A 25,059-nucleotide genomic window follows, 5' to 3' on the forward strand; every position below is an offset into this window, starting at 1 on the left:
CTCCGGCCATTGCCAGAGGAAGGCTTCTCACGCACTGGCTTTCGCAAATTCGACCAGTGAATCACTGACAATACCGAAGCCATCATTCGATTCCTAGAGGCCGGGTTCTCGCCTCGCCGCTTTGCTCCGCTACGAGACCGCTTGAGGCGCTGTCTCGCCGAGACCCTGGAACGCTATGCCGACGAACTCCATATTCCTATTCCGCTGTCCACGTATGCGTTTTGCATTGCCGACCCTTACGGCGTACTTGCGGAAGATGAAGTGCACTTGGCGTTCTCCAGTCGATGGAAGGACTCCGAATTCGAGGATGATGTGCTGGACAATGTTGATGTTCTCGTCAGCCGGCTTCCAGCGCACCATCCATCGGACATCCAAAAGCGGCGGGCGGTATGGAAACCCGAACTGCGCCATTTCAAGGACGTGATCGTGTTTCCAACTCGCGGTGACATGCCTTTAGCACATTTGCTGTCGGGGGGTGACTACGACGGCGATAAACCATGGATCTGCTGGGATCAACGGATTGTCCAACAATTTCAGAACTCGAATGAATTGATGGCGGATTTGTCGCCGGAGTACTTTGGCCTCACCCGGCACGCGCGTCCCATGACCCAGGTTCGCGACACAAAGGATTTCCTGGAAGCTGCATTTAAATTCAACCTGACAGTGTCGAACTTGGGTCGATGTACGATCGAATATGAAAAGATTATCTACGAAGAGCCGCGGTCCATTGGGGCAGACGTTGCGAAGGAACTTGCAGTTCTTCTCAGCCACCTTGTGGACGGGCGAAAAGCCGGACTGCAGCTCACCGAAGAGGCATGGCAGGAATACCGAAAGAAAATCAGCCCTCGCGAGAGAGGCATACCACAAAGACCCGAGTGCCAGGAAGGGCAAGTTGTCGAACATCGTTGACTACCTGAAATTCGAGATTGCCCAGACAGAGAAAAGCCTCGTGTTGAAAAGATTCCATGAGCTTTCTCAAGAATTAGAGAGCGGTCGGGACGAGGACCTCCTTCGTCCCTGGCGTCAAGTTATGATCCGAGCCGAAGCGGAACGGGCCCGGGACGGCAACCGTGTCTCGCTCTGGCGATCCGCGACGCACATGATCGGTGGAGGCGACATCAAAGGCACCTCAGGTTCGCCGCTTCCGTCCAGTATGCGGCGGAGCTGGTCGGCGGGATTCGGCCTCCTGTGTTTGACCATCCTCTGTCCCACACTTGGCAGAACAGTGAGCACGAATGGCAATGGTATCTTGCGTCCGCGGTCTACGAGCAGTACTGGCGGAACTCGGACTATGTCTGGTACGCGGTGGGCGAAACGCTCTGCGATATCAAAATCGGCAAAGAGCCGTCGCGTAAAATCCGCGATACCGTATATTCGAGCATGAAGGTGAACACGCGGGTTGCCCGCCGCCTCGGGGATGCCGAGGTGGATGGCCGGGACGGAGACAGCAGCGATGACGATGGGCTCGAGTCCGAGGACTTTGACGGGCCGTCGGCCATTGCTACGTACTTGGATCTGCAGGACAGTGAAAGCTTCACCGGCGATTCGGTCATGTGCGATGTGTATTGGGACGATGAAGAGGGCGGCATGTCCTTAGGATAAGGAGAGCAATCCTGGTTAAGGTTGTTTCAACCCCAAGGCCTTTCTAATCATTCGCGATTGAGGGCAGTTGATTTCATGTCAGTGATACCCGGTTGTTGGAATGTTGGTGCGGTACAATCTACCCGCATTCTATGTCTGTTAGTCGAATGTTCAGGTTTTCCACTTAGATCTATCTGAATCCGACTTGCAGTCCGAGCTGGATATTCTGAAGAGTATGCAAAACAAGTACTACGGACATCAAAAGTGATTCATCCGACTCGGAGAGAGTGGTCAGGTAGCAAATCTCAGTTATCACTCGAATCACATGTCAGCAATTGAGAAAAGAGGTCCATAACCTGCCCAATCATATCAATCATATTGACTCAGATTGAGCCTGAGTTAAGCTCACCCCACGCCCTAAACTAGATATAGTAAGTGCAACCAGTAATATCTCGCTCGGCAGTAACTTGATAACCTCACAACGAACGCTTGACACTCAGCGTCAAAACTGTGCAGTTCCTTGAGTCATGAACTGCGCAGTTTGGGCGGGCGGCCAGCTACTGATATTCACCGTTGAGGTGTCATAGTCATAATATTAATTCACGCAAGCCGTATTCTAATCAGAGAAATTGCGTGGTGTGGAAAAAGACAGGCCATTCGGATCGTGTGTCTGGCCCATTTTCACGTGCAAATCTGACCTCCCCAACCGTTCGTTCATTCCTCCTACTACGCCCACGAGCATCAATTGTATTTTTGTTTTTTTTTTTTTTTAATATATTTTTTTTTTTGCTCCAACCAGCTCATGTAAGATTAGCCTCGTGTTGCTCGGACATACGGCGAGACACGCGATTCCTCGGCCTTTTGCCTCTTGTCTCGGATTATTTTATTTTATTTCATTTACATGGACGAGCGAGACTATTCCGGCCGTGCGACTAATCACGGCCAACACCAGCATCAACTACATACCCAACAACCGCTATCACATCCGCCAGCCGATGCACATGGGAAAAACCTTGCCGATGCAAACGACTTAAATCCGAATCGTTGTGTGATTTCCCGTCCTCGGGAACAAGTCAATCCGAATCACTGGCATCCGCCTCCTCCCGGATCATCATCATCATCATCATCATCACCATCGGCGATCTCCCGAGAACCCCCTCACTCGATGATGGATGTCGACGAGCCCGATGATCGCGGCCATCGGGCCACCAGTGTGCTTTCGATGGATGATATCGAGGCCGCCCAGGCTCTGGAAGACCTCCGTTCTGGTATGTCCGGGGAATCCATAGGTTGTCGGAACTCTGTTGTTCTCTGACCCTTGCTATCGCTCCAGATTTCGCCAATACTCCAGCGCGATCAGAGAATCGACCGGCAAGCCAACAACATCAATCACAACAATCACCAGAGCCGCTTCTCTCCCTCCTGACGTCAACACATCCGTTGATATCGTCCGCAATCAACGGCTCGGTGTCGGCGTATACTTCGTCCAAGTCGTATTCCCCGCGCTTCAAATATGGCGCCGAGTTCATTGAACGGAACATCGGCTCGCCCGTGGCGAACACGGTCGGTACTGTGAGTCGCAAGACTGGGGTGGAAGGGGGCTTGCGCTGGGCCCTACAGCGTCGGGCGGAGGCCAATGATGGCGGTGCTCAGCGTCACAAGCGCCGAAAGACCAACGACTTGGATGTCGAGAAAGGTATACAGGACAACGGCGATCAGCTGCCGACGGAGAATCCACCACCGTATGATGATCATCGATCGCCGAGCTATGAAGAGATTACCCGTGGACAGGCACCATCGACATGGCAGAGTCGACTCATGATTTCGACATCGGGCCTGGGCGTGGCCATGAGCGAGGAATCGCTTCGCCGGCTCAGCTATTGTTTGAAATGGCTACGATGGGCCAATGAGCGCCTCAGCAAGGCGATCGTCGCGCTCAAAGATGTGCTTCAGAAGTGGGAAGGAGGGATGGATGACAAGGAAAAGAACTCCTCGACCCGAGCAGCGCTGTCACAACACATTCAGGCGGTCAAAGAAGACGTGCTACGCACGCTGAAACAGGTGGTGGACATTGTGTCGAAATATGCCGGGGGCGCATTGCCGGAGAATGCACGCAACCTGGTGCGCCGGCATCTGGTGTCACTGCCGCAGCGATTCAGGTTGGCTTCGACGTCGGCGCCGGAACCGCCGTCAGAGTCCTCGAACGCGTCCTCCGAAGAGGCCATCAGTGCCCGACGCGTTCTTGTTCTTGCCCAGGAAGGCCTGGACATGATGGTGCAGGTCACGCGGGTCGTCAACGACACCCTTGTCAGCGCCGAAACATGGTGCGAGCGTCTTGGCCGTAAGCGGCCAGGACCCAATGACAGTTGGCCCAACGATGCGAAGAACGGCGCCAACGAGCAGCAGCAACAGCAGCAACAGCCACCGCCGCGACCGCCACCACCACCATCGTCCGGAGAGATGGACATTAAACAGCCGCTGGCCGACACGGGGCCACCGCAGGAGGACGTTGAGATGACGGGAACAACTGTGTCATGATATTTTTTTTTTATTTTGGTTTGTTTGGTATTACTATTTACCTAGGTAATTTGATGTTTGATGTCGATTAGTCATTAGGTGTTGCTCAGGTACTTTGTCGGCTTAAAGAGGGTGTTCAATTTGATCAGGTTGGACTGTGCGCATCGTTAAATCTCATTCAACCAGATAAAATCTGCATCAGACGAGTTTAAATTAAAAAATCAGGCTGTTTCATGATTCTCATCAAACTTCGTTAATCGTCGTCAAGTCGTCAAAGCAAGTAACTACATAAAACAGAAAAGCGACATCATCCCTCCCTTCCATACCGCCTCAACAAATCCATCAATTCCACTTCTCGAGTCATGATGAGTGGGGGACCCTCCCAGGTCAACAACGGCGGCGACGATGGTGGCTGCTGCAACGGCCACTCACAGATGCCGTCCTCACATCGCCGCCTCCTTCGAGTCGCTTCATACTCCGCGATGAACAGCCCCTGCTTGCGCTGCTCCCTGCGCTCGTGCATCATTTGATGATACCGTCTTCGGACGGCATCGAGTCGCTCGGCGCGCTGCTCCGGTCGCTGCAACCGCTGATGGCGCTGGTATTCGTGGTCGAAGGAGGTGAGGAGCTGGTTGGTGGTTAGGTGGGCAGCGGGGGCCACGGCTCCATGGTTGCAGGGTGTGAGGCTCAGCGATGTCCTTGCCGTGGAGGAGGAAGATGCGGCGTCGGTGCTCGATGTCGGGGAAGAGGAGAAGGGAGAGGTGGTGGTTGATTCGATCCGAGGGGCCGGTGCGTTGGGCTCTGAGGCGGTGATGGCTGCTGGGTACGGGTCAAGCGCCATATGGAACTGCCACGCGCGGAGATCCTGGATTTCGCCGTCGTCGCGGCAGAGGTTGAGGATGCTCCGACGCGCGAGATAGTGCTGGTGGATGTGCATGTCAACGCAGTAGCGGGCGTACACCCACTCCTCCGTCTCTTTCTCTTCCTCAGTCTTCCCGGCAGCGGATGCCCTGCTAGGGTTGGCTCTACGGTGTTTCTCCCGGATCATCCTCACGAGATTTTCGTACCGCGCGAGCTGCTCCTCCGTCGCGCATGCCTTATACCCCGGTGTCTGGCGCAGGGTGGTCTGCGGTTGCTTTGGGTCTTGATCTTCTTCATCTTCGTTGGTGTACACCCGAAACGGTGGATCGCTGTCGTTCCGATACACGCCGTTAGCGATGTCGGCGGCCATGGTGTCTGGCGAGCATAGGCTGTCTGAGTCGCAGGCCGTGCACTGCAGCGCTTCTTCCAGGATTGCATTCTAAGGGAAATCAATGACTCTGCTTGGCTGCCGAGGCTTTGAAAGAATGGGTCAACGAACCTTTTCCCTCTCGGCTTCTTCTCTCCGCCGACATTCTTCTTCCTTCTCCGGCTGGCGGGCCACCGCACTGGGCCGCCGACCATGGCAGGCAACAAAGTCGTCGACGACTCTGGTAGCGCTTGCCGCGCCGTTAAAGGTCTTCATGATTGCCTGCACCATAAAAGTATCCCGATAGTCGTACGACGCGTCACGGCCGTGCCCAAGCAGCGTAACGGTCTTTTCGATCGGCATCGGCACTGACACCCGCAACGGCGCTGGCGCTGGCGCTGCCACTGGCACTGGCACTAACACCCCGGATGATGATCGCAGCGATGCCATGGTCCCACGTTGCCTGGGTTTCTTTCTGCGCGACCGTTTCGATACTCGGACCCGCCGCATCATTGCAGTGAGTTCGTCGTCGTCGCTACTACTATTTTTCTCTGTTTTCTCGCCGATGGTGGGTGGCAGCAGGCTGTGGATGGAAGATGTCTGTCTTCCCTCTCTGTATGGTCGTACTTTTACTGTTCTCGAGATGGACGTTTTTTGGTCACTCATCTTCATGGCAAGTAGTTTTTTTTTCCCCTTCTTTTTATGGATTGAAGCGGAGAGGACAGGATTACTCCTGGAAGGAGTTTGAGTCAGTGACATGGTGTTTGGTCACAGACAATGACTGGTGTGAGATCTGACCTTTTCTTTTCTGTCTTGTAAAGTTGGGTACAGATATTTGGTGCTGTAGTACTACTGCTCTCTTTCTGTACTCTCTCAAACAGACTGAGTCTTAGTGAAGGTCAAGTTGATTGATGTGGTTTGTAATTTCATCAGAAGTTCATGAAAATTCGCAGCAAAAAAAAAAAAAAAAAAAAAAAAAGAAAAACAAATAGACCATGACGTTTTCTGTGACAGTGAAACCTGGAATCTTCATAATCCCTGAAAAGATTCACTCGATGCAAAATAAAAGAAAAAAAATTGGACCCAGTAGTAACGGTCTCCAATACGTCTTCATGATATATTTAAACATCTTTCCCAGTACGAGGTGAATAAGGCTGACTGCATCATAGCAAACCTGAATAAAACCCTGCATGACAATGACATGTGCCTACATACTAGGTAGGTAGGTAGACACTGTTAACAGGGATTGTTTGATGAATGAACTGATATGATAGATAGGACAGAAATGTAATACAGAAAGCGGTCCAAGCTCAGAAAAATTCGGTGTTCCCAAGACCCAAAATACCAGTCCGGGGCATATAACTATGCAAGTATTCTTGATCGGTTGACAAGGTCTAGTGATGTTTTTTGTGAGAGTCATGGGGTGTAGTCTCGAGCCCTAAAGTCCAACTCCAAGACGGGGAAGGGGTCCCGTGATTCTGTCATCAACGTCCCACCCTCATGATTGTCTCTTAGCCAGTATCACAGTGTAGGTGGTCTATATTCTATACTCTTTATGTTGTTCATCAGATACAGATCAGAATTTTTCGCTGTACAGGCAAACGCGGTTTAAACAAAGGGATATCAATGACCATCCTCAGAACTAGCAAAACCCAAGTCGCAAACTGGTACCTACTATTGCGCATTATTGACGTCCAATCATGGAGCCGTGTAGCCACCATCGACAATCAGGTCAGCACCGGTGGTATAAGTCGAGGCATCGCTAGCAAGGTACAAATAGGCGCCTCGCAGCTCTTCGGGAAGACCCTCCCGGCCGAGCGGGATCTTAGTGCGCCAAATTTCCTTGGTTTCGTCGGGAATGAAGTTGGAGATCTCCGTGACAATGTAACCCGGGGAAATCGTGTTGGCGCGAGCGAATTTCGCCCACTCCACGGCCAGAGATTTGACTGTCGTGTCTGTTAGAATTGCGTGTTTCTTTTTTCTCTTTGCTGTCAAGATATTACTAGTAGTCTCGACGTACCCATGTGGATGACACCAGCCTTGGCGGCATTGTACGGCGCCTGGAACTGCGGAATGTTCACAATATGCCCGCTCATCGACGCCGTGGCAATGAAGCTGCCATAGGTGAAGTTCTCGAGCTTGTTGCCAAACAGATCGGTGCCTTCCTCCTTCTGGCGCCGCCAGTGAGCCGCCGCGGCGCGCGCAGAATACCAGGTGCCGTCGAGATCTGTCTGCACCACATCGAGGTAATGGTCAATCGGACCGTCCACGCTGGCGCCCTTGGTCCACGGAATGCCCGCATTGGCAACGAAGATGTCCAGGCGACCGTTGAGGTCCCGGACAGCCTGATCAACGACTTCTTGAGTTTTCTTGGCATCCTTCAGATTGACCTGATACGCCTTGGCTGGAAAAGAAAGGAATCAATTAGAAGGCCTTTCTCGGAGATATTCAGCCACTGCATGCTTACCCTTGACTCCAAACTCCTTCTCAATTTCGGCCGCCCGCTCGGGAGTCTTGCTGTTGGTGCTGTAGAACAGCGCAACGTTGGCACCGGCTTCGGCGAAACCTCGCACCACAGACAGACCGATCCCAGCGCCTGCACCGGTGACAATGGCCGTCTTCCCCTTCAACGAGAAAAGAGAGAGCAAGCTCCCCTGTACCTTCTGTGGTGCGGGGGCATTGTCGGGAACAAAATCGCCCTTGTTCAACGGAGAAGCAGCCATGATTTCTCAGTGCCAGAACAGCGAAGGACTAGAAAGAGAGAAGAGATTTTACGAACTTATCCTACGATCCGTGTGCAGAGAGGCCCTGCCTTTTTATTTCTCAGCTCAAAAGTTAAACATCCAGACGTGGAGTGTGTCGATGGAGAACAAGTGGGTAGGCACCGGCGGGGCAACCATGATGGCGGTGACGACCAAAGTAGCCACAGAAGATGCTTTCGAAACAGCAGACCGACCGATTATGGGGGACCCTCGCAGCTAGCACTCTCCAGGAGTGATGCCGTGGCGGGAATCGGCTCGGATTTCCCAGAAATAGAGTCAATTTGGTCTGGGTCAGCGTGAAGCTTGTTCTCCGCCGGCAAATATGCAATCTGGCCGCGCAATATTAATCAATCGTCGTCCATCAGGCACAAGGAAAAAAAACTTTACGTACGCCGACGAACGGCGATGATCAGGGTGATTGAAAATTTCAAAAATTCACCATTCAAGTTCACATCATTTGTGGGCCGTTGTCGGTTTCGAGTCCAACCCAGGGTACAAGATGGATCATTGAGGTGCAGATCCAGGGACAGCCGATAACGTTAAGATATACATACATAGGTTACGGAAAGAATGAAATGAACCGAGTCTCGGGGAGGATAGAATTTGCCGATTGGCTGTCTGACGCACTGAGCCGCGGACAAGTCACGTGATTAATCACATGACCTGTCAGCTCTTGTCCGATGGCGATATCGGCATCGGGCCGAGATCTCCTTCTCCATCTCAAGCCTTAAGACTGAAAAGATCATGCAAGGAAGACTGAACTCAGAGGTATCATTCGTAGAGAAAAAAAAAAAAAGACTACGTTCGATATCTCTTTGTTTCTTTGTTCTCTTCTTCTCCATCTCGTGTACCTACTGGGATTTCAACTTGAAATGGTTGCTCGGCCCCCGCGAGGTCAGATCACTCCAAGATCACCCCTGCCAAGCATCATTAAGCACATCCAACAATGACCGGGGAAGTTTTACAGAGAATAGTCAACCGGGGACTCGGCTCACGAGGGTTCAGATGATGGCAGGGAACCATCCACCTTCAGAGTAGCAGGGCAGCATTCCACACAGCACACATCGATACAAGCTCCAAAGGATCCCGCATTGATCATCACAAGATTGACCCGCGAACTCGGCCGTCGGCCTGCGTCTTTGCGCTCTGCTCATCTGAGCTATGATATGCCTTGCTGGACAGATAGTGGACACGATGGAAATAAAGACAATTTCAATAAGAGTCATTGTTGTGTGCTTTGTCGTTGCTCCCGCATTCCTGGTATGGACGATCAATGCTCGAGGCGCCTACATTCCACAGCAAAAGGTGGTCACCACTCCAAATAGTCGATCATGACCTGCCTACCCCGAGGGGAACCTCTCTCAGCTACTTGCACGCGGCTCCCCCATGCTTGTTTCGGTGTCAGCCGCCGTGGTGTTTCTCTATATCGCTGGAATCGACCACGTTGACAGCGCTGGTTACCGGCCCGGAGACCAACATCACCATCATCACGGATATTTGTTGTGTTCAGGTCAGAAATAACACAAGGGTTGGCCAGACAACATCATCACCACAATGCTCAGTGCTCCGATCGTGCTCGCAGTGTCCATCGGATGCTCCGTGCTGTTCGTCGTCAGCGCCGTCGTCGCTATGGTGGTCTGGTGGAGGGTGCGAAATGACCGCCTGTCCTTGGCGATGGCGAATGCACAACTCTCCCAAATGCCTATGCTGGAGCAAGGCACCGCCAATGTCAAGTCATCGGTCGATTCGTCGCTGGCAACGTACCATCCATACAATGGTCCTCGAGAGTGGGCACCTTTGGGGTCGCAGGAAACGATGCAGGGCTTGCCATCGCACGCAAAATCACAACGTCCGGCGCAACAGGCTCCTCCATCGCCACCGCCCGCGCGCGAAAGCGAAAGGGGAGAGCTTGAAAAGGGAGAAAAGCTAGGCCCGATCAGAAAGGCATTCTCCAAATCTTTGTCCGAAAGACTCCCTATTGGAAAGGCTTACAGAAGAGTTGTCCCTCTGAGCCCCTTGGATACTGTAATCGACAACGCGACCGCGAAATCATCAGCCATGTTTCCGGATGCAAGAGAAAAGGAGCCCAAATCCGCAGTGGAAGGCTTCTCGGAGCTCCCCACAGAGATCACACCGCGCACGACTCCTGAGAGAGATGCAAACGGTGCAGTGCAGAGCAGGGCGCCGGAACCTCGTCCCGGTTCCACAGCGTGGCCGTACAGCAGACCCGATTTCCCGACTGTGTCTGGTAGTACGTCGACGATCTCCGATCGGCCACTGTCGAGGACTTACAACGGCGGTATCGCCACGCAATCGCCCGGATCTGCACCGGACTATCCAATGCCGCCGCCGCCCGCGGCCGCAGTGGCACACGGACGCTCGTTCCAGGCTGTACGAGATGACTCATTGATGCGGCTGTCGTCGCTGAGCCTGGAGACGGCGAATAGCTCGATATTGGATGAAGGTGTGCAGGGATCGCCGACAGACGGAGAGATTCGACATTCCCCTGCTTTGCCGCCATGTCCGACATTCAATCCCTTTAGCCCACAGGACATTGTCATTGGCGGGAACGTGGCAAGCAGCAGCAACGCGTCTCACCAGCGATCACACTCGGAGCAGTCGTCTTCGTCAGTCTCCCATTTGATCTATGTATCCGCGAACTCGTATCGACTGGACTGGGGAAGCCAAGTCCCTCGAAGAAGTCACACCACGCGTGAATCGGGCCATCCTCCCGACTGGAAAGGCCAACTCCCGCGGCGTTCAGAAACGGTGTTGTCTCCGTCGAGCTCACGAGGCTCCCTCCGTTTCGAGAACAGTCGGCCTGTGAGCGGAGCTTCAATTTCAAGCTCGAGGGGGTTCCATTCGTCCTCGACGGCCATCATGCACATCCCACACAACCGGCAACAGGCCGACGCACAGGGCCAATTGCTCCAGCAACGGTACAGCATGTACGAGACCCGCGAGACCGCAGCCAGTCATCATCAATTCCTGCCGGATAATCGGCCTAGGTCCGTCCTCGAACAAAGCCCGGGCCGCTTGCAACGAAGTCCCGTGAAGGGGACACTCCCGTCGGCGATGAAGTCGGCCCAGGGAATGCGCAAAGGGCACAAGAGACAGAACTGTGTGAGGATCTCCATTCATCCACCGGTCACGTTTGGTGGGCGTGTCTTCTCTCCCATGATGGAAGAGCCTGAGGAAGTAGTGGCAGAAATGGGTGATGAGGCCAAGTCGACCAAGTTCCGGAAAGCTGATGAACAGCAACCACTTCGCAATCACAGCGGAAACTCGCCGTCGAACAAGTCCAAGAATAGTCAAGCATGGTCGCCATCCAAGTACAGTCATCATAGCTCTGCAGGTTCGGTTCGAGAATCGCCATCATCTCACATCGGCTCGCCCGATCGGGGATCGCGATTACCACGAGCAAATTCGTCACGCAAGCGATCCTACACCGGCACCACTTCCGTCGACGACGTTTTTGTGTCCAGGGAGATTCAAGATGGCGACTCTCAACTCACGGTATCGCCACTGCAACTGACGCCAAACGAGGAACGAAGCCAGCCCAGAACACCCTCGCCGGACAAACGAGGATATATCTGCAAACTGCCGCCGTCAGACGGTTTCGCAGGCTCATCTAGTCACCTCCCTGCCAACGCCTCGACGACCAGTCCACGTCGATCCACTGTGCGAGGCCCCCGGGACCAGCGCCAAAAGCACCAAGGGTCGATCTCATCCGCCGATTCCACTCTGGAAACACAAACATCGTACACGGTATCTCCGTCAGCGAGACACTCAGCGGGCTCAACTGGTCCAATCTCCACAACAGGTTCACCGGTGCGTCGACAGAGCAAAAATGTATCACCGACACGGTCCAAAGCCGTCCGCGCGTCGATCACACAGCTTCGTCGGATGAATAGCGACCCCCGGGACGAAGATTCGCGACAGTACCGACGCATGGGGATGAGCTCGAGTACCTCGACGCTGGGAGACGGGGAGGCTGCCCCGACGCCGCCCACGCGGAGGCATACCTCTATTGTGACCAGTAGTGGGCGCGTCTCAATCTGGGAGAATGCCCGTGACGACGACCGGGCGATGAAGTCGCCGCGCCGCAAGAAGGCGTTTTCGGTTCTCGAGCGCATTGATTCCGAAGGTGACGTGGGGTCTTCTGTCAGCAACCGGAATGGTTTTTCCAACGACGGCGGAGCTGCCGAACAGCATGCCGGCAATGAGAACCCAGCGGAGTCCGGTCAGGCGCCTTCTCTTGCCATCACGCCCAGGAAGAATTTGAACGCTGCTGGTCGGGGACTGGGTACGAGCACTCCGGGCAGTCTCTACGATCGGGATGGCTTTCTGAAGGAATAATTCAAGATGCACATGGGTATGGATCACGACTTTATCGTTCGTTCTGCTCATACTCTTCTGTAATGCGGCAGTTTGTTCGATTCCATTGCAACCTTTTCCTTATGTATTAGCATAGTCGTACAGTACTGTAATGATCTAATGGTTCATGTTGGTCCATATCAAAATTGTGTCAATAAACGCAGCCTATTCTATTCTCCTCCACTTTGTTTCCTCGACTTCGCCCTCCCCATCTCCCTGCTCGTTAGACCCTGGCCCATCCTCAGTCTCTTCACGCCGCCGCACCGTCCCAGCCCCGGGACCCAGTGGCAACGACGGAGGCGGATCCCCTCCCCCAATCCAATTTCCTTCGTTATCAAAGTACTCGTGCATATTCTCTGCCGTGATCCACCCGGAACTCCCATCGACGGGCGGCGGAAGAACCCCGTCGTTGCTGCCGGGGAGCCACATGCCGGATCCTCCGTCCTCCATCTCCGCGTCCTCGTCGTCTCCAACGGGGTCTGGGTGCAGGTTCGCGCATGCCGATACGGCTTCGAAGAGCGCTTGTGTGGGGGTCTTCTCCTCTTCCCGGGCCCCATCTGGCTCTGGAGGAGCTGTAGCTGGAGTAATGTCTTCCCTGTCCGCCGTCTGTTGTGCGCCCTGCGCCGCCGCCGAGGCCTCGGAGTCCGGTGGTGGGATGACTGTTAGAGTAATGCTGGCTTCATCCTCGTCCTCCTCTTGCCCTGCGGCAGCGTCGCTCGGCGGGTTGGCAATCTGCATGTAGAGCCCCTGCACTTCCTCCCCGGCGCCACCGGGCAGACGGAGTCGCTGAATGGCATGGAGGGAGATGGAAGGGTAGGCGATGGAGACGCCAGCATCGACACCGTTGCGGAAGAGCACAAACTTGCTTCAACACAGAACACCTTTTCGTCAGCAAATCGTATGAATTGTCAAATTGGTAGGGGGATGCTTTTACTCGGAAGCAACCCAAACATCAACGCCGTCCAGCACAATCTCCTTCTCGACAGAGGCCTCCTCCGCCCCTTGTTCTCCGGTGCTGCCGTTCACATGGTCCCGGTCCTGACTCTGGTTTTCGTTGGACGTTGTGGCAGGCCCGCGCAGGGCGCCCAGAGCGGCGGAGGCGGCGAGCTCGCTCTCAAGCACAACTACCTTGCAGCGGGAGCTGTGGTAGTGCAGCACCGGCGGATGGTCATAGAACGATGCCGGTGTGCGCGATTGGTGTTCAGCCAGTGGCGTGAAGGAGGACGCGGTGGGTGCAGTGCGGATTATTTCCATTGTGAGGATACTTGAGTCTGAGGCAACTTTGGTGAGAATCATAGGCGGGGAAATATTTTTGCTTTGACGGAGAGCTTCTTCTGGGCGGAGCTGCGGGACAACCAAACTGCCACCAGTGATTCTGTCAACAACGTATACTTCTGAACTTGACTGTTACAATGATGGATTTTATGCCGTTCTAGAGTGCTGGATTTGTGTACTACTGAATATTCGTCCAAGTGGATTCTACACGGGCAATTAAGGTCGCCATTGTAGTTCTCTGGAACTGGACGTGAAGCGCTGTCCTCACTGAGCCATGATGGCATCAATTGTCCAGCTCGTGCGACGTTGCCACTGAGTTCTGGCATGCGCCGTGATCTGCCAGACTGTGGGCTCATCTCGGCTCCCGTAACGCACCCAGACATTGTCGTGGGAACTGCCGTGATCACCCTTGATAACCAGTAGGAGACCAATATCTCGGACCGTAATCGACTCATTTGACGTTCAATCCTCCAAACACCCTGTCCAGCTCTTCACCTTCATCCCGCGGTGCAATGGCTGGGATGGCCTGGCTCTGCTGGTCGTGCGTTGCGGTGTCCAGCAAGCTTGGTGCGGTCTCTGCAGAGGATTTGACCGTCGCGGACACGGGCTGCAGCAACTTCTCCTCGCGGTCGAGCCATCCCGGTGCCAGCCGTCGCTTCTCCGCCAGTTCCCGCTGGCGAACAGACTCTTCCCAGTCCTTGATGGTCTTTTCGGCATCCGCCATGGTCTTCTTGACATGATCGGCCAGTGACTGACATGACGCAAGGATTTCCTCCGGATGTGCCGCGTGTCCGCCAGTCGAGGAGACTACGTAACGGGCCTTTGCCTCGGGATTGGATGGATCGACCGTCACCGACGAAGGTAGAGTGGATGGCACGGATTGATAGGTGTAGGGGAGAGTCACCGCCGTGGGGAGCGAGATGAACGGCGACACCGTCAAAGGCACCTGGGCCAGAAGCGGATGGGGGCCTGAACACGGAAGTCAGTCAGGGCCCAGGCTAGAGAGCGGGTCACGGAATCGAACTCACGATATGAATCGTACATGGCGGCGGCGGTGAACAGCGCGGGGAGAATCAGGTCGAGAAGAAAAAGTCTCTCCAGAGTCCAGAAGCGGCTGGGCAGCACTAATAAACAATCGGCTCAAACGCCCAAAGTCGGAGGCGATTCTATCATCATTGATTTCTCTTCTTTTTTTTTTTCTTCTTTTTCTTGTCCGGACTGAATCCTTTCTCTCATGACTCTCTCCTTGTAATCCGCCGCCACTAAAAATTCCACCATCGCAAACCCCCGATCCCGTTCTAGCCCCAAACCCAGGTTGATTTCCAATCTCCTTTTGCCCCCGCCTTCTCTTCCCGCGTTCATGTGCAAACCGTCTCGGTGCGGTTGTTGAGTGTGCGATTGATTGTGATACCTCCTCGTCTCGTTGACCGTCGAGTACCGACCGTTATCAGGTTGCCCGCCCCTCATCACCCCTCGAGTTCCTCTGTTCCTTGCGCTCTCGACTCCGCCGCGGGCAATACAGTCGCCCTCAGGGATAAACAGCAACCATGGATCCAAAAATGGCGCGTGCGGTAACGCACAAAAAACCAGTACCTGACATTGACTTTACCTTGCATACGATGGAGGATGGCACCCAGGTGTCGACCTTGGAGAGAGTCTGCAAAGGTGGGTTTATCGACCCCTCCCCCTCCTCTTTCGCGGTGATGACGCGTAAACTGACGAGCGAAATACAGATGTGCAAGCGCCGGCGCTCATTATCCCAGGCGACGACCTGTTCTGGTCCCCCGAGGATCCCAGCAAGCCGAACCTGCAATTCCTCAAACAGCACTTCTACCGCGAGGGCCGATTGACGGAGGAGCAGGCGCTATGGATCATCAACACCGGTACGGAGATTCTCCGGCAGGAGCCCAATCTGCTCGAGATGGATGCGCCCATCACCGTCTGCGGCGATGTTCACGGGCAGTACTACGACTTGATGAAGTTGTTCGAGGTTGGCGGCGATCCCGCAGAAACTCGCTACCTCTTCCTGGGAGACTACGTAGATCGAGGGTATTTCAGCATCGAGGTGGGTTGTTTCGTCGATCTACTCCGGGAGCCCCCCTTTGCTGGGCTAACTGGGATTTCAGTGCGTTTTGTATCTGTGGGCTCTCAAGATCTGGTATCCAAACTCCCTGTGGCTGCTTCGGGGCAACCACGAGTGTCGCCATTTGACAGATTACTTCACCTTTAAACTCGAGTGCAAGCACAAGTACACCGAACGAGTTTACGAAGCCTGCATGGAGTCCTTCTGTGCTCTCCCGCTGGCGGCGGTCATGAACAAGCAGTTCCTCTGCATTCACGGCGGCCTCAGTCCGGAGCTGCATACCTTGGAAGACATCAAGGCCATCGACCGCTTCAGAGAGCCTCCTACACATGGTCTCATGTGCGATATCCTGTGGGCAGATCCCCTGGAGGACTTTGGTCAGGAGAAGACAGGCGAGTTCTTTGTTCATAACAACGTCCGTGGCTGCTCGTACTTTTTCTCATACGCCGCCGCCTGCGCGTTCCTCGAAAAGAACAACCTCCTCTCCATCATCCGCGCCCACGAAGCCCAGGACGCGGGGTACCGCATGTACCGCAAGACACGGACCACGGGTTTCCCCAGCGTTATGACCATCTTCAGTGCGCCAAACTACCTCGACGTCTACAACAATAAAGCGGCTGTCTTGAAATATGAAAACAACGTCATGAACATCCGACAATTCAACTGCACCCCGCACCCGTACTGGCTCCCCAACTTCATGGACGTGTTCACGTGGTCGCTTCCTTTCGTTGGAGAGAAAATCACTGACATGCTGATCGCGATCCTCAATACCTGCTCCAAGGAAGAGCTCGAGGAGGACACGCCGTCGACGACGTCTGAAACCACACCGTCATTGCCGCCTTCCACCACTGATCAGGAGGCGATGGAGTTCAAGAGGCGCGCTATCAAGAACAAGATCTTGGCTATTGGCCGTCTGTCGCGTGTCTTCCAAGTCCTGCGGGAGGAATCCGAGCGGGTCACGGAGCTCAAGACGGCCACGGGTGGCCGTCTCCCGGCGGGGACTCTTATGCTGGGTGCGGAGGGCATCAAGCAGGCCATCCACAACTTTGAGGACGCACGCAAAGTCGATCTGCAGAACGAGCGACTCCCGCCGACGTCGGAAGAAGTCGCCCGTAAGAGCGAAGAGGAGCGACGTGCAGCCTTGGAGCGAGCACAGCAAGAGGCGGAGAACGACACGGCATTGGCGACGGTGGCCCGGCGGATCAGCATGTGAGTGTGGGATTGAACAAAAAACCCGCTCCTGAGACGCGCGTTGTGGCCCGAATGCTAATGACGGCCGATGGCGCAGGTCTGGAAGCTCGAACCGTCGACGGAAGGACTCCGCCTCCAATCGCGAAGGCTCGGCTCAGTAACGTCCTCTCTGGCGTAGCTCTGCCCCTGATGATATACACTCCGGTGTTAGATAATGTTTATTCCATTGCGGACGGGCAACCAGCACGGAATACTAATTCGAATTACAACTGTGTACGGACGGAGGGATTTCGGTCTGAGCTTCCAAACTGTCTCTTCGGACGGCGTGAATATGTCATGAGTTGACGACTCCGCTATGGTAGCACGTGTTTAGTTGTTTTTTTCTGCAAAATTCTTCCTTTGATTGCATTGGTACTATGTGATTAGACATGGAGACTGTATATACTTGGTCAAGCCGTGTATTGTTTCCCTCGGGTTGCCATATTACATAGGTATTGGAGTGTTGAAGCGTATTTTTAACCCTACAGACGTTGAGAGACCGAGCCTGTGATTATGGATTGGGCCTGATTTTCGAGGTTCGGCCTGGGCCAACCGCCAGAAATACCACCGCCTTTGTATACTCCATTCATTTGACCACGACAAATGCCTCCCCGAATCCAGCCCATCATTTCCAAGGGCCTCGCACGCCTTGGAGACGGCCCCTGGGAAGAGATAATAACCCGAAAGGGCGTCAATATCCTTTTCCATCCATGCTGCGCCCAATGTCGACGTGCCGTGTCGACCTCGATCCGCACGCGCAATTCTAGCACGCGCAGCCTCTTCACCCGAAAAAGATCCACCACCGCCAGCTTGATTGACCGCCATGGCTCTCGCAATTGGGCTGCTGTACCATCGGCGACTCTGGCAACCGCGTCGTCGTCGCTGTTGAACGTCCCGCCGCGCTTCCGCCCGCTGTACGCCGCGTTAAGGGAGCTTGGCGATGCTGTACCGGAGAGGATTAATCTGAGTCGACTTCAGCTTGCGTTGCGAGGGTTGGAGTCGGAGGTGCCCGTGATTCGCGTTGCTGGTATGGGAATCTTTTTTTTTTTTGGTTTTCCATTTGGTCGCGATCGCGTGTCTGTCTGACTTGGTGTTTGATCAGTTCTTGGCCTCGACGATGTCGCCGCTACGTTACGACTCGTCCGTGTCTTGCTTGCGGATCCATTGGGCGCACGCGAGCCGTGGGAGGATTGGCTTGAGTCCTATGGCGCGCAAGAGTCGCGGGGATTGCTGATACGGTATGTTCACATTTTGTGTTTCTTGGGCTGAAGAGAAGTTGTAGACTGACGTACTTGGCCTGTAGATACGGCGAAGAGTCCAGCATCGTCGAGAATGGCTTGCTTCCCACCCTGACGATCCCCTCGATGCTACTGAAAAAGGGCAACATTGAGATTATTGTGAGCTCATGGGGAGCAGGACTCGAGCCTTCCGGCGTACCCGTCACTAAGGACACATTGTTGGTTCCAACGATCATGATTCCTACGTCCGACACTGGCCGGCTCAACTCCATCCGATATCCTGTTCACCGGACGGTTGTCTGTGGGACTGGTGCCAACGGGCTGCTCCGGTTCAGCGAATTGGTTTCGCGGACGGACCTTTCTGCCTCCCAAGGGTCTATCTACGGGGCAATTGAGCTTGATGTGGGCGAGGAGGTCAAAGACCCGCGCGTTTCCTTTGTAGACACAAAACTGGCGGAGCAGGCGCTGGCAAAGTTTCGCGAATCGGTTCAATTCGCGTCAGAGTATGAGCGTGGATGGACCAAAAGCGGGGTACAGCCTCTGCTCGACTATCTGGCGACGGCCGAAAAGAAGAACAGCGAGCTGGCTCCGGACCTACACACGCTAATTCGGGCATTGTTGAACGCCGTGGAGACAGAAACGGCAGCTGCCGACACGGCACGCGCAAAGGAGCGGGAAGCTCGCGCCATGTCGCCCGAGGATATCCAAGACTTGGAAAACACCTTGTCGACCTGGGCAGAGCGGGCACATACGGAACTACGTAATTCACTAGACGAAGGGTTTGCAAGCAAGCGATGGCGGGGCCTGGCATGGTGGAAGCTGTTCTGGCGCGTTGACGACGTGGGGATGATCGCCTCGGAGCTTCTGCAGACGCGGTATCTGCCGCAGGCGGAGAAGGAGATGATCTGGACGGCCGGGCGTGTGAGCCAGGCGGGTCTCCGGGGACGGGATCCCAATTCCAACCCGCAGGAGTTTATTGAACCGACGTCGACTGGAGAAGGCCAGAACGTTGAGGAGGGATCGTCAGACGGGACCAAGGGAGACCATCCCTGGCCGATGCGGATCCAGGCTAGTCGTCAGGACCTGAATGAGAGGACCGTCCCGTCTCTACAAGCAATCGCGCAGGAGCTGGTTCTCTTCAGCGCCTCGACCACGGGCCTAACGTCGGCGCTATCGGCGCTGCTCTACACGTCTGCATCTACGGGACTGTACGAGGCATGCACGGTAGCGGCTGTGGGATTGATCTATTCCTTGCGCAGACAACAAATCAAGTGGGAATCCGCGCGAAGAGCCTGGGAAAACGAGGTCCGTGAAACAGGGCGCTCCGCGCTGATCGACACGGAGAACCATCTCCGCGAGCTGTTGCAGCGGAGCGCCGAACAGCGTGTGGAAGATGGGTCCGAAGCGCGCGTTCGACCGTTGATTGTTCGGGCGAGACAGGCATTGGAAGACCTTAAGCAAGGGTAAACCAGCCATCTGCTCGGACACGGGTTAGCTGACATGTTATTTCTCCCTCCATGTATAGTATGCATGATTTCCCCGATAGAAGAACTTTTTCTTCCCATACACATTGTACTTCCCGCTTTGATAGATGCGAGAGTGGATTCAAGTCAGCTCGATACTCCCCTCCGGCACACCCTGCCGACTTCGTAATCGACGCGCAAAGAACTGCATCACGGGCAACATCTCGTCCCGGTTCCGGGGCATGCCATCGCCCCGCCTGGACCAACGATGCAACTCCACGAACTCGTAGACCTCCTTCGTTCTACGAACAGCCGAGTCGGTAACAGCAGAGTGACCATCATCTCGACTGGCGAGGAGCAGGACCGGAGTCCGGTTCTTGTCCATGCCAACCACGCTACCAGACAGCGGGTAGGGCGCTCCGAACGAGACGATTCCAGCGAGCGAGCCGTCATCACTACTACCAGCAGAGGAGGCCGAGGTTACTCTGGCCAACTCCCGCGCCGCCACCAATGCGGCCATTCCGCCTTGCCCAAAGCCCAGGATCATGATCTCGCGCAGACGATATCCACAGCGCTCGACGAGGGTGTCGAGGATCACATCGCGGGTTAAGAGCTTGGTGGCCTTGTCGAACCCTTTCCCACGCTGCCCATCCGTGCTATTATTATTGGTTCCACCGGCATCCATGGCTAGTGACCCGTCCGAGTCGAAGACCAGGTCATCCCCCCAGTGGAACGCATCGCCGTCGGTGATGCCCAGGGGAAGTGCGTTTGGCGCTTGAACTGTCACGCATACCGTCTCGGGGAGGTTCAGCGCGCGGCCGAATGACGCGAACCGGGCTGCTGTGTCGCCGAGGCCGTGCAGCAGGAGGAGGATGTTGCTTGGCGGGCGGGATGAGGCGGTTGTGTTGGAGGGGTGGTGGATGATGGTTATGACGTGGGATGGGAAATCAGATTGCTGGGGGATCTTGGTGGGCATGTTGACTGAGAGCTTAAGCGATCATCGGTAATTCGGTCAACCTTGTACTGTAGGTGAGGTGCACAACGTTGCAAAAGTTGAGTTCCATGCTGATGGTTCGGACACCCCGCTTAACGATCACCCACTGACTGGATTAACTCGATTTTCCGATGGCATCAGCGCACCACAGCTGCGTGGTTCTCCACCCTAGTTGTTAGATTAGGTGGAGGTTAAGTGGATCCCCCTCAAACCATTACAATGAACGCAATGTACGGAGTACTCCGTACCTTGAACACTACAACTTGTCCTCGTCTGCCAGGCATCTCAGTCCCATTGTTAGTAAAGTACTGTAGGGCTTGGCTGATGCTAACCGAGGTCCCAGGCTCGATTGCTAAACTTCAGCCGACAGTGATTTTGATGGGCATTAAGCTCAACCAGTACGAGAACTTGAAAGTGTTGTCTGCCTCGGGATCATCCCCGACGGGGCTTCAAGGCGCTCCTTTGGTCAAGTTGGTACTGTTCAGTATCCCGAAGTTTGCAGCATCCTAGATCCGAGTATTGCCTTGTGTTTTCTCTCATTTCTCGATTGTTATGTTTCTTTAGCGTTTGCCGCCTCGTGTCACTCATTTCTGTTCCGAGGTGAGCACAGATCGTGTTTGATAAGTCCTATCAGCTTGGGCAACAGGAGTCAAGGGTTAGGTTGCTCCTGACGAAAGAAGGAGAAAGTTCAAGCTCATTATGAAATTTTGGATCTTCTTTGCCAATTGGAATTTGGGTTTGGAGGAGACAGAAGCCATCTGGTTGAAGAGTTAACGGACTTTTGGATGAACGACGAACGTCTGGAATACGACCGCAATCTCTCCAAGCCCTAATTGCGTAGATTCCAGCCTTGTACTCTCGAATTAATTCAATAGGTCCACGTTTGTACATACAGGAGGAAGTTCGTTCCGAATGTTCCTAGAACAGTGGAAGCATTTTCGATGCAAGTCAGCATTCTTCAAATTGCCGACGAAGAACTGAATCCATGTGGGTGCCTTTGTTCCTCCTAACCAAGGCGGGCAAGCAACCTTGAAACTTACCTACCCACAAACCCACACGATCTGCCCGCACTACTATGTAGTAAGAACCTCTCCGGAGTGGCGTCCAGTGGCGCCAACGTCGTCATCTACATCCAGTCATTGGAAGGTTCCGGTTCAGCCACCCCGGACCTTTCCAGTCTTCCGACGCTTCTCCGCATTCCACAAGGCTTGCCTCAAAGCTTGAAGCAATGCTGGGCAGATGCTTGGCCACAGCAAAGGGCAAAGTCATTCCGTGGGGGTTATCCGAGTGGTATTTACTGGCTGTTGCAGTACTGAACTGATCGGACTTTGTCCGACAGCCTCTTGAAGAAACAATCGGCCGATTGGCGGTTTCGCGGGCATGTTCGCGCTGCTGACGACGATGGGTCGTGCTCTCAGGATATCTGTGCGAGATTGATTGATTCCAATCCATGACTCGTATAGAATACCCCGCAGAAAGTTGGAGCTTTCTCCAGTCCACGGCTCCATCTCCGTGTATGATTCGGCCTAGCACGATGGAGCTGGATGGACACGGAAGGGCTATTAGCGGTACTGTATGTAATTGATCGATCGGTTTTAAATGAACTCGGAGTTCCCTCCTTGAAATTCAGCGCTGTCGCTTTGTCGCATTTCCCATTGTAAGACTTTCTTCTTTTTGCTGTTGTCATAGTCGTCACAATGGGGCACTCGTCATCTCCTGGCTCAGATAGCATCGACAATGCAGCGACCCATGTCGAACACTCGGCGATGAAGGAAAAATGGAGGGCAAACACCAAGGATGGCGATACCGCCATGGCCCTCTTTGCCGAGCACGGCGTGGACGATGAACCCATCGATCCAAAGGAGGAGCGTCGGATTCTCTGGAAGATTGATCTCATGATTCTGCCCTACCTAGCCATCTGCTACGCCTTCTTCTACATTGACAAGGTATGCCGGCAAGCAAGAGCTCAAAGCGGCAATTTGAATGCGTTCTGACAACGAGACTATCTGATATAGACCACCCTTAGCTATGCTGCCATCTTTGGCATCCGAGAAGACCTCAACCTCACAGGCACCAAGTACAATTGGCTGAGCAGCTTGTTCTACTTTGGTTTCCTGGCCTGGGCATTCCCAACCAATCTCATGTTGCAGCGGTTCCCCATCGGTACAGTCTTGTCAACGGCCTCGCTGGGCGTACACGAGATTGACAATCTGCAGGAAAGTATCTCGGCGTCAACATCTTCTTGTGGTGAGTACTGGCCGGAGAAATCCTAGACACCGGACGAAATTAACACTATCACAGGGGCGCCTTCTTGATGCTTCAAGCGGCATGCAATAGCTTCGCCACTCTGGCCGTGCTCCGGACCCTCAGTGGTGCTGCCGAAGCGTGCGCTGACCCAGCGTTCATGCTGATCACTAGTATGTGGTATACACGGCGCGAACAACCCGTTCGAATCGGTCTGTGGTATACGGCCAACGGGTTCGGCATTGCCCTTGGTGGACTTCTCGGATATGGTATTGGCCACATTCGTGGAGCGTTGCCATCGTGGAAATACGAGTTCCTGGTGATGTATGTCTAACAAGCAGCCAAGACCCCATGAATTGAATGCTAACCGCAACAGTGGCGCTCTTTGCTCGGCCTGGGGTATCGTCATGGTTATCTTCCTGCCTGACTCTCCCGTCACTGCCAAGGGTCTCACCATGAGGGAACGCCGTATTGCAGTGAAGCGACTGCGTGACAACCAGACCGGCGTTGAGAACAAGCATCTCAAGCCATATCAGGTCCTGGAAGCTTTCAAGGACTACAAGCTCTATTACTTCTTCATTCTGGGCTGTGTCTGTACGTGACCTTCGGTGTGTTGAACTGCAGTCAAGACGTTAACCGGTCCAGGCAACATCCCCAACGGTGGAATCTCCAACTTTGGCACCATTATCATTCAGGGCTTTGGATTTTCCACTCTCGTCACGACGCTGATGCAGGTAGGTTTTCACATGCCTTCCTCGTCCACTGTTGGTTCCGGTCGTGTTGACTCCTCCCAGATTCCATACGGCGTCCTCATTGCCATTTCGATTCTGATTTGCGTGTATCTGAACGACCGCTTCGAGAATCGCCGATGCTTGTTCATTTTGATTTTCCTGTGCCCTAACATTGCTGGTGCCTTTGGGCTGCGGTTCGTTCCTCAAGACCAGCAGGTTGGTCGATTGATGTGCTACTATCTGACGGGCCCATACAATGCGGCCTTCGTCTTGATCCTTAGTATGCAAATTGCCAATACTGCGGGTTCGTTTTTCTTCCCATGAAGAAAGCCCAGAGTCAAAGACTGAGAAGCTCTTGCAGGTCATACGAAGAAGGTCGTCACCAACGCCGTCCTCTTCTTGGGATACTGCGCAGGCAATATCGCGGGACCTTTCTTCTACCTCTCGGAGCAAGCGTAAGCACCCACACCGCTATCAATGCATTCCGCAAGGCAAATACTGAGAGAATTTGATGCTGCAGGCCATACTACGAGCTTGGTATCTGGTCCATGATTGTCTCGCATCTGATTGAAGCCTTCCTCATTACCACCCTCGGTTTGCTTCTCCGATGGGAGAACAAGAAGCGCGACAAGATCCAGTCGCAGATGGAGGGTGGTCTGGAAGGTCGGGATCTGGATGCCACGGCCTTCTTGGATCTCACGGACCGGGAGAACCTCAAGTATGTTTTATCCCGCCCTGTTCCATTGAGGGTATTGTTTGCTAATGTGGGTTTAGCTTCCGGTATATCTACTAAGTCATTATTGCTCCGACCGGGGATTAGGGCTGGAGAAGTAACGTGACTCTCTAGTCGGCTTATGAATAACGCTTGATTTCTTCGACGTTACGAGACATCCATACGAATTCGTATAGCACGTTAAATTCATTAGGCCTATTTGCACAGACATTGTGGTGATAAACCCAAGCGACTGTTCTTGAAACAACATACTGTACATAGAGGACTCCCTTCGGTTTCAAAAAGGGTGCGTCCGGTTTCTGCGAAATAGAATTGGCTTGGAATAGGGTAATAGGCCTACTACCGAATCTGATTCTCGGATGATCTTCGGCCGTCAATCTTTTCAGAACCTCAGGAACTCCATAGGTAGAGTACTACTACTAACCCAACCTTCCTTTCCGTCTGTACGATGCCATCAGGATGCTGTAGATAGGCTAGGCCCCAATCTTTGGAAGGCCGGAACTAACCCGGACTGCTACCTGCAATAAATACTGCGGGTGACGTGAGCAAGGCAGCACTTGATCCCAGCACAGGGGGGGCTCCGGCAGGCGCCGGGTATCCTCC

The 25,059-nt window shown here is 54.0% G+C and overlaps 11 protein-coding genes across 11 annotated transcripts; 5 read left to right on the forward strand and 6 right to left on the reverse strand.

Moving 5' to 3' along the window:
- Positions 1–2,482: 2,482 nt before the first annotated feature.
- VTN31DRAFT_4919 (uncharacterized protein) lies at positions 2,483–4,119 on the forward strand (the record flags this gene model as incomplete). Its single annotated transcript, XM_069405360.1, has 2 exons — positions 2,483–2,849; positions 2,915–4,119. 2 exons carry the CDS (start codon positions 2,483–2,485, stop codon positions 4,117–4,119), a joined length of 1,572 nt encoding a protein of 523 aa, XP_069260432.1.
- Positions 4,120–4,405: 286 nt separating this feature from the next.
- On the reverse strand, positions 4,406–5,329 carry VTN31DRAFT_4920 (uncharacterized protein; the record flags this gene model as incomplete). The annotated part of the gene is made up of 1 exon (XM_069405362.1): positions 4,406–5,329. The coding sequence occupies one exon, from the start codon at positions 5,327–5,329 to the stop codon at positions 4,406–4,408; it is 924 nt and encodes a 307-aa protein (XP_069260433.1).
- A 120-nt stretch (positions 5,330–5,449) lies between these two features.
- Positions 5,450–6,085, reverse strand: VTN31DRAFT_4921 (uncharacterized protein; the record flags this gene model as incomplete). The annotated part of the gene is made up of 1 exon (XM_069405363.1): positions 5,450–6,085. One exon carries the CDS (start codon positions 6,083–6,085, stop codon positions 5,450–5,452), a length of 636 nt encoding a protein of 211 aa, XP_069260434.1.
- Positions 6,086–7,024: 939 nt separating this feature from the next.
- Positions 7,025–8,049, reverse strand: VTN31DRAFT_4922 (uncharacterized protein; the record flags this gene model as incomplete). The annotated part of the gene is made up of 3 exons (XM_069405364.1): positions 7,025–7,272; positions 7,347–7,730; positions 7,794–8,049. 3 exons carry the CDS (start codon positions 8,047–8,049, stop codon positions 7,025–7,027), a joined length of 888 nt encoding a protein of 295 aa, XP_069260435.1.
- A 1,593-nt stretch (positions 8,050–9,642) lies between these two features.
- On the forward strand, positions 9,643–12,447 carry VTN31DRAFT_4923 (uncharacterized protein; the record flags this gene model as incomplete). Its single annotated transcript, XM_069405365.1, has 1 exon — positions 9,643–12,447. The coding sequence occupies one exon, from the start codon at positions 9,643–9,645 to the stop codon at positions 12,445–12,447; it is 2,805 nt and encodes a 934-aa protein (XP_069260436.1).
- Positions 12,448–12,630: 183 nt separating this feature from the next.
- On the reverse strand, positions 12,631–13,719 carry VTN31DRAFT_4924 (uncharacterized protein; the record flags this gene model as incomplete). The annotated part of the gene is made up of 2 exons (XM_069405366.1): positions 12,631–13,330; positions 13,400–13,719. 2 exons carry the CDS (start codon positions 13,717–13,719, stop codon positions 12,631–12,633), a joined length of 1,020 nt encoding a protein of 339 aa, XP_069260437.1.
- Positions 13,720–14,191: 472 nt separating this feature from the next.
- Positions 14,192–14,784, reverse strand: VTN31DRAFT_4925 (uncharacterized protein; the record flags this gene model as incomplete). Its single annotated transcript, XM_069405367.1, has 2 exons — positions 14,192–14,709; positions 14,769–14,784. The coding sequence occupies 2 exons, from the start codon at positions 14,782–14,784 to the stop codon at positions 14,192–14,194; spliced, it is 534 nt and encodes a 177-aa protein (XP_069260438.1).
- A 503-nt stretch (positions 14,785–15,287) lies between these two features.
- On the forward strand, positions 15,288–17,175 carry VTN31DRAFT_4926 (uncharacterized protein; the record flags this gene model as incomplete). Its single annotated transcript, XM_069405368.1, has 4 exons — positions 15,288–15,405; positions 15,474–15,805; positions 15,867–17,032; positions 17,112–17,175. 4 exons carry the CDS (start codon positions 15,288–15,290, stop codon positions 17,173–17,175), a joined length of 1,680 nt encoding a protein of 559 aa, XP_069260439.1.
- Positions 17,176–17,656: 481 nt separating this feature from the next.
- On the forward strand, positions 17,657–19,758 carry VTN31DRAFT_4927 (uncharacterized protein; the record flags this gene model as incomplete). The annotated part of the gene is made up of 3 exons (XM_069405369.1): positions 17,657–18,080; positions 18,156–18,291; positions 18,357–19,758. The coding sequence occupies 3 exons, from the start codon at positions 17,657–17,659 to the stop codon at positions 19,756–19,758; spliced, it is 1,962 nt and encodes a 653-aa protein (XP_069260440.1).
- Positions 19,759–19,896: 138 nt separating this feature from the next.
- VTN31DRAFT_4928 (uncharacterized protein) lies at positions 19,897–20,730 on the reverse strand (the record flags this gene model as incomplete). The annotated part of the gene is made up of 1 exon (XM_069405370.1): positions 19,897–20,730. The coding sequence occupies one exon, from the start codon at positions 20,728–20,730 to the stop codon at positions 19,897–19,899; it is 834 nt and encodes a 277-aa protein (XP_069260441.1).
- Positions 20,731–22,445: 1,715 nt separating this feature from the next.
- On the forward strand, positions 22,446–24,516 carry VTN31DRAFT_4929 (uncharacterized protein; the record flags this gene model as incomplete). The annotated part of the gene is made up of 10 exons (XM_069405371.1): positions 22,446–22,694; positions 22,764–22,911; positions 22,965–22,995; positions 23,050–23,316; positions 23,369–23,586; positions 23,638–23,726; positions 23,787–24,027; positions 24,085–24,178; positions 24,244–24,441; positions 24,498–24,516. The coding sequence occupies 10 exons, from the start codon at positions 22,446–22,448 to the stop codon at positions 24,514–24,516; spliced, it is 1,554 nt and encodes a 517-aa protein (XP_069260442.1).
- Between the last annotated feature and the right edge of the window lie 543 nt (positions 24,517–25,059).

Source organism: Thermomyces dupontii (genome assembly GCF_041956625.1).
Source record: "Thermomyces dupontii strain NRRL 2155 unplaced genomic scaffold VTN31scaffold_4, whole genome shotgun sequence".
Lineage (NCBI taxonomy): Eukaryota > Fungi > Ascomycota > Eurotiomycetes > Eurotiales > Trichocomaceae > Thermomyces > Thermomyces dupontii.